This window comes from Budorcas taxicolor, chromosome 5 (assembly GCF_023091745.1).
Source record: "Budorcas taxicolor isolate Tak-1 chromosome 5, Takin1.1, whole genome shotgun sequence".
NCBI lineage: Eukaryota > Metazoa > Chordata > Mammalia > Artiodactyla > Bovidae > Budorcas > Budorcas taxicolor.
This window is the reverse complement of record NC_068914.1, coordinates 156,285,280-156,301,736: the sequence shown is the minus strand read 5'-3', so window position 1 is coordinate 156,301,736 and position 16,457 is coordinate 156,285,280. Positions and strand designations below refer to the sequence as shown.

Genomic DNA, 16,457 nt, shown 5'->3' with positions numbered 1-16,457 from the left:
AGTTCTAACTGTTGCTTCCTGACCTGCATACAGATTTCTCAAGAGGCAGGTCAGGTGGTCTGGTATTCCCATCTCTTTCAGAATTTTCCACAGCTTATTGTGATCCACACAGTCAAAGGCTTTGGCATAGTCAATAAAGCAGAAATAGATGTTTTTCTGGAACTCTCTTGCTTTTTCCATGATCCAGCGGATGTTGGCAATTTGATCTCTGGTTCCTCTGCCTTTTCTAAAACCAGCTTGGACATCAGGAAGTTCACGGTTCACGTATTGCTGAAGCCTGGCTTGGAGAATTTTGAGCATTACTTTACTAGCATGTGAGATAACTGCAATTGTGCGGTAGTTTGAGCATTCTTTGGCATTGCCTTTCTTTGGGACTGGAATGAAAACTGACCTTTTCCAGTCCTGTGGCCACTGCTGAGTTTTCCAAATTTGCTGGCATATTGAGTACAGCACTTTCACAGCATCATCTTTTAGGATTTGAAATAGCTCAACTGGAATTCCATCACCTTCACTAGCTTTGTTCGTAGTGATGCTTTCTAAGGCCCACTTGACTTCACATTCCAGGATTGAGACATAATTAACATATAACATTGCATAAGTTTAAAGTTTCCCTGATATCTCAGGTATGGGCTTCCCTTGTGGCTCAGCTGGTAAAGAACCCTGTAATGCACAAGACCTGGGTTCGATCCCTGAGTTGGAAAGATCCCCTGGAGAAGGGAACAGCTACCCACTCCAGAATTCCAGCCTGGAGAATTCCATGGACTATACAGTCCAGTTCCAAAGAGTCGGACACGACTGAGGGACTTTGAAGTTTAAGAGATACCACATAATCATCTGATAAATGCATATATTGTGAAATGATTGCTCCAGCCTTAAGAGTTTATAAAGAAGCTGGAGGGAGAAAACCTGTAACAAATAACCTCATCAAAGTAATCCAAGACCAGCCTGGCTAACAATGATGTAGGTCCCAGCAATACATTTTGTTTCATAAACTCTTATCTGTAGACATCTCACACCTTTTTCCTCCTGCACAAACCAGAGGTGGTACTAAGAAAACAGCCTTTAACCTAATTCACCTTTATAACTTAGGTTAATTAGGACCTAATTAACTTAGGTCCATGGCGTGCAGGATCCTTCTTCTCTGACTAAGGATCAAACCCATGCCCCCTGCAGTGGAAGCATGGAGTCTTGACCACTGGACTTTGAGGGAAATCCTTAAGTCTTGATTTTCTTATCAATAAAATAAAAATAGTAACCTCTGCCTCCCAGAACTGTTGAGAGAACTGGGTAGTTACACAAGCTCTGTATGTGTCAGCGCTGTCTCCCTCTAGTCCCCCAACACACCCTGTCTCTCTGCCGCCCAACATCTCTATACATAAACCAAACAGTCTTCCAAGGAACCATAATAAAGAGGTGCAGGAGAAGGAGGAAAAGCCTCAGGAGTTTTGGTCCATACCTCATCTAAGGTACCATCTTTGTCCTGGCAGGTTGCAAGCAGATAGACAGAAGCTCTGAAGACCATGAGTGGAGGGCGTTCACCCTGGTCCTGCAGAGATAGGAGGAAGCTTTGCACAGCCATGAATAACTTCGTCTTTGAGACAAACCTGTCAACCAAGGACAGTCTGAGTGAAAAAGGCAGAGATGGCTGTCCTGCCTTGCCACACCCTCCCTCTGCCCTTCTGTCCCAGCATGTCCACAGCCTAATGACATCTTGCACAAAGAGGGTGCTGTACATACTTAACAAAGCACTGTCACACATGCACAGCACGCAGTTCTCTGCTTTGTGCAAGGATCTATTAGAGGACAGAGACTCCTCACTCACACCTAGAAGGTAAAGCATCAGGCAGCTGGACCAGCAGTGTTAAAAAGAAGGGTGCTGCTTTGGGGTTTCAGGAGGCCCTGCTTTGACAGCCAGTTCACCCTTCTCATATTTATCACTAAACATTTGTGTGTTCAATGGGCTCGTTTCTGTGGAAGGGAGACTTCTACACTTGTACATGCAAGGAAGATGTGGATGAGGAGACCAACTTCACTACATGTCCTTTTATGCTTTTTAAATTTTCTACCATGGGTATGTCTCACCTATCAGATTAAGACTCTGATAAACATTTTAAAATAGGTAATATTAAATGCAATGTGGTATCCTGGATTGTATCCTAGAACAGAAAAGGGACAGTACAGGAAAACTGGTGAAATCTGAATAAAGTTTAGTTAATAGTATTGTACCACCACACATATGGTCAAATGATTTTTAACAAGGGTGCCAACACCATTCAGTGGGGAAAGGACAGTCTTTTCAACAAATGGCCCTGGGAAAACTGGATTTCCACATGCAAAAGAATGAAGTTGGAATCTTACCTAACATGATAGAAAAAAAATTAACTCCAAATAGAAACACACTTAAATGAAAGACTTAAACCTATAAAAAAATTTTGGAACAAAACATAAGGCAAAAGTTTCATGACATTGAATTTGGCAATGAATTATTGGTTATGACACCAAAAACACAGGGAATAAAAGAAAAAAATAAACTGGACTTTATGAAAGTTTTAAGTTTGTGCATCCAAAACCACTATCAACAGAGTAAAAAGGCAATCCACAGAATGGCAGAAATTATTTGCAAATCTAATAAAGAACTAATATCCAGAATATATAGATAACTCCTAAAACTCAACAACAAAAACACTCAAACAATCTGAATCAAAACTAGACACAAGATTTGAATAGACATTTCTCCAAAGAAGATATACAAATGGCCAACAAGCACATGAAAATATGCTCAACAACAAATGACAACAGAAAATATAGACAAATTTCATCCCCCCCAAATTTAATTAGATTTAATAAAAATTTAAATTAAAAGGCACTTGCTCCTTGGAAGAAAAGCTATGACAAAACTAGACAATATATTACAAAGCAGAGACATTACTTTGCCAACAAAGGTCTGTATAATCAAAGCTATGGTTTTTCCAGTAGTCATGTACGGTTTCAAGAGTTGGACCATGAAGAAGTCTGAGTGCCAGAGAACTGATGCTTTTGAACTGTGGTGTTAGAGAAGACTCTTGGGAGTCCCTTGGACTGAAAGGAGATCAAACCAGTCAATCCTAAAGGAAATCAGCCTTGATCACTGGAACGACTGATGCTGAAGTTGAAGCTCCAGTACTTTGGGTGCCTGATGTGAAGAACTGACTCATTGGAAAAGACCCTGATGCTGGTAAAGATTGAAGGCAGGAGAGGGGATGACAGAGGATAAGATGGTTGGATGGCATCACCAACTCGATGGACATGAGTTTGAGCAAGCTCCAGGATTTCGTGATGGACAGGGAGGCCTGGGGTGCTGCAGTCCATGAGGTCAAAAAGAGTCAGACATGACTGAGCGACCGAACTGAACAGAATCAAAACCACAATGCAAAAACCACTTCATAACCACTAGGATGGCTATAATCAAAAAGATGGACAAGTCTTGACAAGGATATGGAGAAACCAGAACCCTTGCTCGAACATTGCTGGCAGGGCTGTAGCTCCTCTGGAAAACAGTTCACAAGTTCCTCAAAATGTTACCCATAGTATTACCATATGACTCCTCAATTCTAAACGTGGTGTATACAGAAAAGGAATAGAAAACAAGTACTCAAACAAACACATGTACACACATATTCACAGCATTACTATTCACAATAGCCAAAAGGTGGAAACAGCCCAAACGCCCATCAATGAATGAAGGAATAAACAAACTGTGGTGTATACACATAATGGTATTCAGCCATGAAAAAGAATGAAGTACCAATGCCTGCTGCAAACATTATGCTTACTGGATGAATCTTGAAAACATTATGCTCAGTGGAAGGAGCAGGTGCAAAAGATCACATACATATGACCACATCTACCAGAAATGTTCAGAATAGATAAGTCCACAAAGACAGAATGCAGAATGCTAGTCGCCAGAAGCTTAGGAGAAGGAAAGGGGAGTGACTGCTTGAAGGATAAGAGGCTTTACTTTGGAGTCATGGAAATGTTTTGGAACTAGACAGAGATGGTTTGCACAACACTGTGAATATACTCAGTGCCACTGAGTTGTCCTCTTTAAAATGGTTAACTTAGGTATATAAACTTTACCTCAATAATTTTTTAAAAGCTTAATGAAAAATAGTACTTTGATTTTAAATTTTAATAAATTTTATAGTAATTCTTAAAACCAAAGTAAACTACTTTTTTTTTGGTGCATAAACAACACCCTCAGGGATATCAAGGAATTCTCATCAGCATTCAAGGCTCTGTCCTTCACTCCTGAGACTACCTGTCTCTCCAAACTGTGACCCCCTCAGGAATACACGCCATTTCTCACTTATCTCCATTTCCCCGGTGCTCAGCACCAGACCTGGAGAGGATGCCTCTGTAAATAGTTATTGAACTGAACCTGGCTACAGATGTAGCTTCCAGAACCAACTGTCAGTCGCCAGCTCTAAGCACTGACCTGTCCTCGTGAATGTAGGCCAGGTAGAAGAGGAGCAGGATGCAGTACTGTCTCTGGCGAGCAGCTTCCTCCACGTACTGGCGATCCGACAGGAGAGCAAGGCTTTCAGGGCCCCTGCTGCTTATCTGGGGCAGCCCGTGCTGCAGGAGCTCAGACACTGCAGAGAGCTCTGGGGAGGAAACAGGCCGGAGAAAATCACACAAAGGACAGAGGAGAGCAGGTAATGGTCACATGCGTGTCTGTACATACAGAGTACTGCACAGGACAGCAAGGACACACACAGGACAAAAGGCAATCAGCCTCTTCTCCCTCTCTTAGTCTCTCAGGAAAGACTGAAGGTAACATGTGGAAGGACTCGGATACATTCGTCTACTTGACAATGTCCGCTGAGTGGCTATTCTAGGCCAGGCTATGACACATGGGCCCTACCTCCTGTAGCTGGCAGCTGGTGGGAAAAAAATAGATAATGAGACAGATAATTGCAGGACATATGATCAGTGCCATGTTCAAGTGTGGAAGAGAGAGTGACTCATGCCACCTGCGATGGGGAGGGCAAGCTCAAAGAGGAGGGAACCGTGAAGAGTGAACAGAAATCAGGCAGAGAAAGGAGAGAAAAGGCTTGCCAAGCCAGGAAGCAAGGTGTTCAGCAGCCTGGAGGCATAAGAGGACATCATGTTTAGCGGGCAGCAAGGAGCTCAATGTGACTGGACCATCAGTGAAAAGATGTGGAGTGTCAAGGGTTTAGGAACTGGGTGATGTAATTTGTAGGTAGGCTGGGAAAGACCTTGAACTAGGAGTATAGAATGTGGATTTTAACCTGAGAGCAGATTCCTGCATTTCTCATGAAACCTCTGTTTCTCACAAGAAAGAACATTTGAATGCCAAAAGAATATGAAAGAAAAGGACCTCAGAGCTTAAGTTTCAAATAAACTCAACTTCATGGAAAATTCACTACATTACCCTTACTTTCCAAATTTCACCACAGACAGACCAGAGGAAATTCCATCACTGTCAAACAATGCCTGATAGACTGCTGATTGGAGATGACTGCTGAAGGCCAGGGGAGTTGAGATGTTGACGTGGGGAGTTGAGACGTTGACTTGGATTTTTGGATAGACCCTCCAGCAGGTGGTGAAGACCGGTTGGAGGATGAGAAACTGAAAGCAGGGGGCCAAGATAAAGGTCACATGAAAGGGTCCATTCTGCCAATGCAATGGGCCTACAGGCAAGTAGAGAGTGAGATGGAATGTGCCACTGAGATGTGGCAGCAATCAGGTCAGGTTTCCTAATTCTAAGTTTATTGCTTTTTCCACCAAAGCACACTATGATCATTGTGATCATAACAAAATTAATATCCTTGAGCCTCGCACACCCACCTGCCCTTTCTCCTGAAATGTAAAAGATGCAGTCTGCATGTAAGTAAGGTTGGCTGCTCTTCCTGGTGCTCTGAGATATGACAAGATATCTGGGTCTCAGGGTCTGAGGAGGCAGAAGTGGGGCTCCTCCTATTCAGACAAGAGAGAGAACTGGCCAGTGGGGCTCCTCCTATTCAGACAAGAGAGAGAACTGGCCAGAAGCAGGGGACTGGTGCTGGTAAGCACAAGAGGCTGCTGTGACGTGGCTGCCACCAGGGCAGAAGTCATCACGCTAGTCTCTGTGCAGGCCAGACCACACCTGGACAGGCAGAGAGCTGATCTATTACCTCACCTCCCTCCCTAGGAAGCAGCTTATAGTTCCATCGTTCCATGATTCCATGGTTCTTCTGGGTAGCTTTAGGCAAAGATTTCTTATTACTGTACTGACTTATGACTCAGCCAATCAGCAAGACATCCAGACACTAAGACACCACCATGGACCTCGTGAGTGGTCAAACTACAGCATCTTACCTTCTTGGCAAGGTGGTCCTGTCTTCTCTGGAGCTGAGAGGAGGCTGATGCACATGTAGTACAGGAAACTGGAACACACCTGGTTCAGGGCTGAGTGACTTAGTGGGAGGAGAGGAAGACAGAACAAGAGAGAGGACATTGCTACTCTGGCTGGGACAGCATTATCTCTGCCAGGTACTGAGGCACCACTGCTTTGTACCAGAGCCCAAGGAAATTCTAACCATGGCCCTGGTAGAGAAAGTTGAAGGTCTGGAGGTGGCTGTGAAAAGTAAATATGGAACCCGCTGCCCACAGGTGTAACTTAGTCACTTGGCCCATAGAAGTATTCACGAAAAATTTCCTGAAAAAAATAAGTGGAGCTACTAAGCTCCAAATTAATAAAACATATAAACAAAATGTGCTCCCGGGTCAGGAAGGGGATAGCAAATACTAGAAAAAGGGGAAACTGTTGAACCCAAAATGAGTGATTCAGGAGAATTACAAACATCCAAAACTGTGAATCTAAACCCAGGTGGATCCCTGTATTCGCTCCTGAATGTCAGTTGTTCTATCCAGAGATATGGAAGGAGGGCTAGATACTACACTGAGGTTACCTTGAGGACTGTAGGCAGTAACAAGTGGAATCTGCCAAGCAAATGCAGAAACAGGTAGCAAGTCAGAAATGGGAAGGCTGCTCCAGAAACCTAATGAGAGAGATTGAAGCAGCAACCTCTCTACTCTGTATAAGAGAGCCTCTCCTCTGGAATTGCTGGGCTGGCAGCAACCAGGACATGACCTCTTGATGGACATGGCATCAGTTACCCTGTGAGGGCCTCAGCTTCCTGGTCTATAAAATGAGGGTTAGACAAATGATCTCTAAGAGCCCTTCCAGTTTTGATGCTAAAAGCTGCCCTTCTGAGTATCACATGGAATGAGAGTCTTATCAGAACCAGATAAGTAGAAGCTAAAGAAGCCCATCCAGCTTATACCATCAGGTGCTGAGCAATTCTGACACCGTGTCAATCCCTCCACGGTCCTATAACTAAACCACACCAGTCAGAAATTTCCACTTGTCCAGTCAAGAAGGACACTTGGCCCCTTGGGACAATACATACCTCAGGCCACTGCAGAACCTAGCCTTCAGTTCCAGGGCCAGTCGTATGAAGGATGAGGCAGCTTGCGAGAATTGGGAAGAAGAGAGTGGTTTAAGCCAGGCTTGTTACAGGGATTCTCAAGTCTGAGTGGTACTATTTTTGGAGTCACACAGACCTCGGTTCAAATATGCTCCATCGCTAACTAGTAACGTGACCTTGAGACACTAACTTACCTTCTCTGAGATTCAGTTTCGATATCTATACCTCAAAGCCTGCTGTGAAACTAAGTAAGATATATGTATATAGAAGATCTAACAAATACTTAGCTCAGAGCAAGTGCTGAATAAATGTTCACCTTCTTTTCTGATGAACATTCCGCATTAGCTGGGGACCCTGGCCCAGTCCCCTGCATTGCCTGACTCTCCTAGTCTTCCCCCTCCCACTTCACCCTGCTTAAAAGTGACCACTGTCCTGCCCATTCCGGGCCCCTGTAAGAGCAGGATTCTAGACAAGAGCTACCACTGCCCCAGCTCGTGTTGAGGATAATCTGTATTCTATCCTAGGGCTTCTGGCAGGGAATTAACTTCTCAGAGTCTCACAGCAACTTTCTGAGACAGCAGTTTAACCCATGGCTCTGAACTGGAACCTTGTTGACTCAGAGAAGTATCAATTAATTTGAGAACTGCCTTTAAAGACTTCTGATTGCTGGATGATATATCCTTCCACGCAACACTAGGCAGAGTGTGGATGTTGATTCTAAACGAATGAGTAACCCTCCACCCACAGGTTGTACTCTCTCTGAGTACCCTGAGCAACTGCCTAAGGCGCCAGCCTCCCTTCCAACTTCCACACTTGCTTGCGGCCTACCGAGCTTCTTGGAGAATTTCTCCTTCATGTGAGGGACGATGACAAAAAGGCTGTGCAGAACCGAGAGGAAAACCTCCATCACGGCTGGGTGAGTGGCCTGCTCCCAGTACCTCTGCAAAGAACCAAGAGGGAGCGCATAGTCCACTAGGACTGAACCTCTGAAGAAGAAAGAGCATCAGCAAAAACTGCATCATCTAGCAGTAACAGACTAAATTCTTTCATCTGATGGACACAAAAAAGCTCAGAGACCTGAAGTCACAAGCCTACCTCCAAGACTTACATCTGCCACTTAATAAACTGTGCAAGAGTCGCTACTGCTCTGGGCATCTACCAAAGAGTAAACCAGGAATAACCACAAGTCCTACCTCCCAGAAACAAATCACATCTCACATGTAAAAAGCACTTTCTAAACTATGCATTATAGTGATATGAATGACACTCATGTTTCTAACATATAATAATATGGTTCACAAACTTCCTTCATGTTTATTTTTCATGTGATCTTTGACCAGGATCACGAGGCAGCCTGATGTGGTAGACAGAGTAGAGAAACTTGGGTTCTATTTCAAGCTTTGCACAAGGTCACTGTGTGCCCTGGGTCAGTCACCCCCTCCCCTTTCACTGTTTCGGTTCCTCATGTATAAATAGCCAGGGCCTCAGGGATGTGGTTCTTACAGATACTTTTCATTTGGTCTTCAAACCGAGTTTTTTTTCAACTAGAAAAGTAAGACAAGTTCATTAGAGAAAATATATAAAATACTGAAAAGTAGAAAGCAAGAATAACACAATAATTCTATGATCTAATTCTAGATCTAGCTCTAACACTTCATAAATCTAGGAGGAAGGCAGAGAAGGGGAAGAAACCAAAGTGAATGGCCCAACTATTATTGTTAGTGTGTGCCAATCAGGGTTGTAACCCATGGCCCCTGGGAGTTACCTCCTAAAGACCCTGGCATGCTAGCTCAAAGGCTTCTTCAAGGAACAGAGGCTCTCCTGTCATAGCCAGAGGATGCTCCCCTGCTGCCATCTACTGTTTCCAGTGGGTGTTTTGGAGGTTTCCTTTCCCAACTAACGGACTGTTCATAGGATGTCCAAAACTCAAACAGGACAAGACTCACCCAGGGTCATCTGGGCAGTCAACACTATGGACCCTGCTCTTCCTACCATCTTTGTCTCAAGTCAGCTCAAAACCAGGTCTCTTGAGAGTAGCCATCTCTGATGTTACAGAACTCACATATGTGCTACTTACTGAAGCCTAAATCACACTGACTGTTGCTCTTTGCATGCCTAGTCACTTAGTCGTGTCCAACTCTTTTGTGACCCGCCCCCCCCTCCCCAGACCACAGCCCACCAGGCTCCTCTGTCCATGGGATTTTTTAGGCAAGAACATCAGAGTGGGTTGCCATTTTTACTAGGCAGACAAAACACATGGGTTCAAACCTCAGCACTGTCATATACTTGCTTTACAGCCATAGAAAAATCATCTTTAAATTGGGGAAAATCATAGGACCTATTTCACAGGGTCAATGGGAAGGTTAAATTAAGTTCTGAATATAAGGCATTTATCACTTCATTAACACGCACCAAAGAATTGATGCTTTTGATCTGTGGTGCTGGAGAAGACTCTTGAGAGTCCCTTGGACTGCAAGAAGATCCAGCCAGTCAATCCTAAAGGAAATCAGTCATGAATATTCACAGGAAGTTCCAATACTTTGGTCACCTGATGCAAAGAACTGACTCATTGGAAAAGACCCTGATGCTGGGAAAGATTGAGGGCAGGAGGAGAAGGGGACGACAGAGGATGAGATGGTTGGATGGCATCACTGACTGGAGTTTGAGCAAGCTCCAGAAGTTGGTGACGGACAGGGAGGCCTGGCATGCTGTAGTTCATGGGGTCACAAAGAGTCGGACACGACTGAGCGACTGAACTGAAACATTACCGATTTATTATTTTATTACTACTACTTTCTACTTTTTAAGAGGCATCTATTAATCTAAAGTGTTTACAACAAAACACTGTACTGTGATTTTAAAACCAAAGGAAAAGTAGCTGCAAGAACACCGCTAAGACCCTCAGAAGGTCTTGTTCAGTGTCGAGTCACTGTCCTGTGCCTCTCAGCCTGGCTTGCTTTCACATCTTTCTCCTCCTCAAGATCCTTACTGCCCAACCCACCATCACCATGGGGATACACAGGGAGTCACAGGCACTGAGGAGAAATTCTGAGAAGGCCTCCAAAGTGTCTTCTTTCTCAGCACTGGGAGCTGTGAATGGATTCTCCTGGGCTGAAGGCTCCCTCTGGAATTCCATAGCCAACCTGAGAGATAAATATGAGTATATTTACTACTGTCTAAGCAACAAGGTCAGATTCATCCTCTTAGAGGGACTTCTGAGTTCAGGGCTCAGGGCAAGCATCCCCACCAGCAGACCTGGAGAAAACTCCAGAGGCCTCAGTGAGAGAGAACCTGGTCTTGGGCCCTGCCTCCAGCTCCGAGCTCCCTGCCCTCTCTCCCATAACACATGACACTCCACCCGACTATGTGTATTAGTATTTCCCTCGACATACCATGCTGTCTGCTGCTTCACATCTCTTTGCCTATAGGTGTGGTGCTCTCTCTGTTTGGAACGCCTTCCCCAGGTTTGTGACAATGTAACGGATTGCACACATATACACAAAACTGTCTCTGTTCCCAAGAGACTGTGAGCTCCTTTTGGGCAAGAGCTGATCTGAGTTATCTACTTTCACTGTCTAGCATCAGGGCTGGCACACAATAGGTACAACAAATGTTTGCTGATGAGAACTGAATTAATCCAACAAGCAGTCAGTGAATACGTGGAGCGCTAGGTTACTTGGGATGAGGCACAAAGCTGAATGAGATACAACTTCATTGCACAGTAACAAAAACCTCACCAGAAGCGAACCTTTAGAGAACTCCTCCACATACTCCAAACTCACACACATCCCCATTCTCCACCCCAGCTAAAGTCCTCTCACTATGCAGCAAAGCATCAGAAATCAAGTGTTGCTTCTAGAACTTCACCCTTTGTCCACTCCTCTCTGTACCCACCCTCCATGCTACTGCCTCATTAGACCATGAAGAGCTCCTCACCTGCAGGCATTTCTAAATCCCTCCAGAGTGTTCAAGAGGAACTTCCCTCTTCGAAGAATGGCCCTCTCCGAATTTCTATTGGAGGCGTGGCCCTGAGGTGAGAAGGAAAGAGGGAAACTACTGGTCAAGTACATACTCTGTATTCCAGTCTTTGCTTAGAGGACTACAGACCTCTTCCTCCCACACTGGAGTCTGGCATTCCCACACACCTAACACTTCCCAGGGGGTCTTAGGGATATCCTCAAAAATTCAGACATCTAGTAGCTCCTTTAAAAACATGGTACAAAGGGGAACCTTAACCCCTTGTCTCCCTATGAAGCACACGACTGGTTCTTGTTCTATTATACGCAGAAAGCTGTCACAGGCTAGTCGACATTAGCCTAACTGGCTGTAACACCCATATTAGTTGCTCCAAAACACACAAATTCCCCCACCGTATCATGTGCAAAGAGCTTAGTTTCCAAAGTTAATCTAGAAGACATAAAGCACACGTATTAATAGTATTTCCTCTGATATTTTAAGCCTATGGACCACTAAAACCCAACAATTATGACACACTGCACACTCGTCAGATTCTATGATTCTAGTGAATCCAGCCTTACATAATTTTGTGAGCATGTTTACCCTACCCACTTGGATGATATAAAAGACAAAGTATGCAGCAGGCCCTGGGATTTACTACCCAAACTCAGGTCCTTGCTAGCTTTGGACCTAAGAGAAAAACTGCTTAACCCCTGCGGCTTTGGTTTCCTAACGAGGATAACAATTATTAAGCCTCGCAGCTCTGCAGTTACAGTAAAAAATAACATCTCGTTGTAAGTGTGTGTGCATGAGAAAAAGCTACAAAGTGGCATATAAAGATAATGCAATGTACTAATTGTCTTCTAAAAAACAGAGCAGCATGATCTCCAGAAGCAGCAGCTGCTGTGCACTAACCAGGGGCCTCCAGTTCAGCGGCGTCTGGGACAGGTCTGCACACCGGCTCAGCATGGCTTTGACCAAGGCCTGCAGCTCCTTGTACAGCACAGGCAGTGCACTCTGATGATCCTTCCTGCACGCAGGGAGACAAAGGTAGGCCTATGGTGAGGTCAGGGTACCCCAAGATAGCCCCAGGTTCTCAGGCAATGAGGGGGCACGTGGTGGATCCGAACCTGGGTCCAGGAACTGATCTGACAAAAATCCCAGCTCCAGCACTTGTCTGCTGCGTGACTTTATGCACATTCCTCATCCTCTCCAGCCCTCAGTTTCCTCATCTAGTAAGTGAAAGGTAACAGTACTGTCCTCAGAATTATGCTAAGGATCAAACTGGATAATGTATGCAAAGAACTCAGGACAGTGCTTACTAGATAGGAAGTCCTTATAGATGACAGCTATGACTATGACTGGGCTTCCCAGGTGGCACCAGTGGTAAAGAGCCCACTTACCAATGCAGGAGATATAAGAGATGTGGATTCGGTCCCTGGGTCAGGAAGATGCCCTGGAGGAGGACATGGCAACCCACTCCAGTACTCTTGTCCGGAGAGTCCCCACGGACAGAGGAGCCTGGCGGGCTACAGTCCGTAGGGTTGCACAGAGTCAGACATGACCGAAGCGACTCAGCACTCGTGCATGCACGCACATGACTATGGTTATTGTTATTAAGGATACAGAGGGTTTTCTCACTGAAAAGGATCTCCCAATTAAAGAAGTACTACCTAGAACAGAAGGTGTATCAAGAGATGTATATGGCCACTGTTCTCAAATAATTGATAAGCTCTCTTATTTTTTCAATTAATTTATTTTAATTGGAGGATAATTACTATGCAATATCGTGATGGTTTTTACCACACACCAACATGAATCAGCCACAGGTATACATGTGTCCCCTCATCCTGAACCCTCCTCCCACCTCCCTCCCCACCCTATTCCAAGCTCTCTTAGAGAAGAAAAATCAAATCTGATTTCTGCTACCTTGATGAGGAAAATCATGATCAATAGGTAAATGTTATCAAGGACCCAGATTTTATTTAAGGAATGAATATAAGGAAGAACTTTCTAAGAGTCAAAGCGCTATAGAGGCACACAACACTGTAAATTAACTATACATCAATAAAATTTTTTTAGAGCTGAAAAAAATCTCTATAGAGGTAGACAGGAGTATCTAGGAGAAAGCGAGCTCTCTTGGAGATTATAAACAGAGACTGGAAACTATGTTTGGAGAATCAATTAATATGAGAATGTGAAACAAAGTGAAAAGTAACACTTACGGTCCATTTGAACTCTCATATTTCTATAGACTCAGAGGAGGCAAGAGTCATGGTTAGTCTAAATGTGAGCTCCAAGAGGCCAGGGGCCAGTTCTGCCTTTTCACTTTACCTAACAGAACTAGATGCACTGTAAATTGATGCTAAATTTTAAAAAAAAGTTAAAGAAATGAATGACTGACTACTTGACAGGGTATAGTTTGCCGTATTGATTTCCTAGAAATGCTATGATAAGTTACCATAAACTGTTACTTAAAACAACAGAAATTCATTCTCACATTCTGAGTGCTGGAAGTCTGCAGTCAAGGTGTCAGCCCCTCCGAAGGCTCTAGGGAAGAATCCTGCCTTGCTTCTTAGCTTCCGGTGGTTGCTGGCAATCCTTATCATTCCTGGCTTATAGACGCATGATCCCAATTTCTGCCTCGGTCTTCACATGGCCCTCTATGAGTGCCTGTGTCCAAACTCCCTTCTCCTTCTAAGGGAATCAGCCACTGGATTCAGGAGCCCACACTGTATGGCCTCATCTTAACTCAATTGTGTCTACAAAGGCCCTATTTCCAAACAAGGGCATAAATTTTAGAGGGATGCTAATTCAACCCAATGCAGTAACTAAGGGGAAACCTAAGTTAACCCTCATCTCTGGGCTGTGTTTGAACTCTGAGAGCAATCCATTGGGCCTTCTAATTGCTCAGTTAACTGTATATAGTGAAGGCTTGATTTCCCCTTTCCCTTCTGGAAGCTCTTTCATTTTTTTTCCCCCTTTTTAGACTTTATCTTTTACAACAGTTTAAGATTTACAGAAACAAATACAGAAGATAGCGCAGTGTTCCCATACTCCCCCAGCCCTACTGCAGTTTCCCCTACTATTAACACACTGCATTAGTGCGGCACATCTGTTACAATTAGTGAACAGTATTGAATGGAAGCTCTAACTTTCTATCCTACATTGACAGCCAAGCTCTGGCTCTGCCATCTTTACATTCTTTCAACAGTTCTCACTCCTCATTCCCTCTGCTGGTTGGGCTTCCCAGAGACCTTCTGAATCACTCCACCTCCGAGGGACCACCTCACTAAACATTCAGGAAAATTAAAGTCAAAAATAAAAGCATCTAAGGATTAATAACCCCCACCCACATGTTTTGACCAATCCTAGTCCTTCCACAAATCTCTCTCTCTCATTCCTTATGTATGTATATGTTAGTATACATAATAAAATTAACATTTATAATGTTAATAATATAAGGTTATTAATCCTTTGTAACCCCTTGGACTGTAGCCCACCAGGCTCCTCTGTCCATGGGGTTCTCCAGGCAAGAATACTGGAGTACGTAGCCATTCTCCAGGGGATCTTCCCAACCCCCGGATCAAAACTGGGTCTCCTGCACTGCAGGCAGATTCTTTACCATCTGAGCCACCAGGGAAGCCCCTGTAGCACAGCTCAAACCCTGCCTCCTGCCTGAAAGGTGCTATCAGTCCCCCATAACACTGACCTCCTGGGAGACTTGCAGCACTGCCTGGCAACTTCTGATTGACTCTTGCTCTTACTCTAGGCCTTTGTTACCCTGTTGGTTTACTCATCTCACTCTTGTTAGGATTCATGCCCCAGATTTAGAGATTCAAATCCAGGAAAGGACAAAAGGGGAAGAGACAAACTGAAGCCATCATAATATAAATGCTATTCTTTCTTTCAGTTTTTAGAAGCAATTTTATGCAACTGACAAAGACTTAATTATGGTTACAGATGAGACTATAAATGTTAACAACCTTTACAATATAAATTAAAAGTATAATACAAAATTAAAGGTACAGCTGATACTGAGAAGTAGAAGGTAAGGAGAAAGCTAAGGAAGAGCCAGGGTGCTAATACACCTAGCTAACCAAGTAGGGTGTCAAGAGATACCGCTTCAAGTTGAGGGAACAAGAAATACAAGTTTTAAGCATATTTAAAAGCTTGAAAACAAAATATTAACTAGCAAAAATGTCAAGGAAATGTAGAGAAGGCATTACAGCTAAATCTTGGTCTTTCCTATTAGCAAGTCAATGAAATGTTCTAAATGGACAAAGAAATAACATTGTACTCATATTGTTTAGAGTTAGGGAAATAAGTCACCGCAACTAAAACCAAAATGAGTTAAAATTAGTTTCCTTTAGTAAGTAGGGACAGAGGACTTTTTCTTTTCATTATAAACCTTGTGCATGTTTTATTTTTTATTGCTTAAATATATTGTCAGATTTTTAAAAGGGAGAATGTAGAAACAAAGTAAAATTTTCTATATAAATAAATATTGGTTTCCTTCATTAGTTTTTTCAAGATCAAGCATCTTACTAAGGAATGATTTCCCATTTTGACCCTAGGATCATTTAGTCTCACCATCCATTTTAACATCATTCATATAACTGACTATCTATTAGGAGTGAGGCATATAGCAGTTTAAAAAAAATGACATGATCTCTTAATTCTTGGAGATTATGTTATATTGTGGAGAAGACACAAAACAGATGAATAAACAAGAACTTTCAAGTAGGTGCTGCAATAGCCAAATGGGTCAGTTAGGAAAGGACACTCTGAATGAGACCTCAATGATGGAAAGAGGCCAGTCATGCAAAGATTTAAGGGGAACAGCATTTTAGGCAGAAGGAAAAATTAGAAGAAAGGAAGTGGAAGCAAAGTCCAGACTAAAAAAAAACTGAGTTTTAAAAAGTTATATCCACAAAATAAATACAGAATAAAATCTTATTTTAAAAGACATGCAAAGAATTGGAAGGAACTCTTCCAAATTAAAATATGAAAGTAGCAGTAAAATAT

At 43.3% G+C, this 16,457-nt stretch overlaps 1 protein-coding gene across 1 annotated transcript in view; it reads right to left on the bottom strand.

The window, feature by feature from the left end:
* The window catches only part of MEI1 (meiotic double-stranded break formation protein 1), a 55,525-nt gene that overhangs the window by 22,728 nt on the left and 16,340 nt on the right, over positions 1-16,457 (bottom strand). Inside the window, exons 12-19 of the mRNA XM_052640266.1 lie at positions 12,345-12,459; positions 11,409-11,500; positions 10,474-10,615; positions 8,301-8,412; positions 7,455-7,515; positions 6,361-6,458; positions 4,475-4,643; positions 1,457-1,604 (exon numbers count right to left, since the gene is read on the bottom strand). Coding sequence (XP_052496226.1) covers positions 1,457-1,604; positions 4,475-4,643; positions 6,361-6,458; positions 7,455-7,515; positions 8,301-8,412; positions 10,474-10,615; positions 11,409-11,500; positions 12,345-12,459 — 937 coding nt within the window. The remainder of the gene's footprint in view (positions 1-1,456; positions 1,605-4,474; positions 4,644-6,360; positions 6,459-7,454; positions 7,516-8,300; positions 8,413-10,473; positions 10,616-11,408; positions 11,501-12,344; positions 12,460-16,457) is intronic.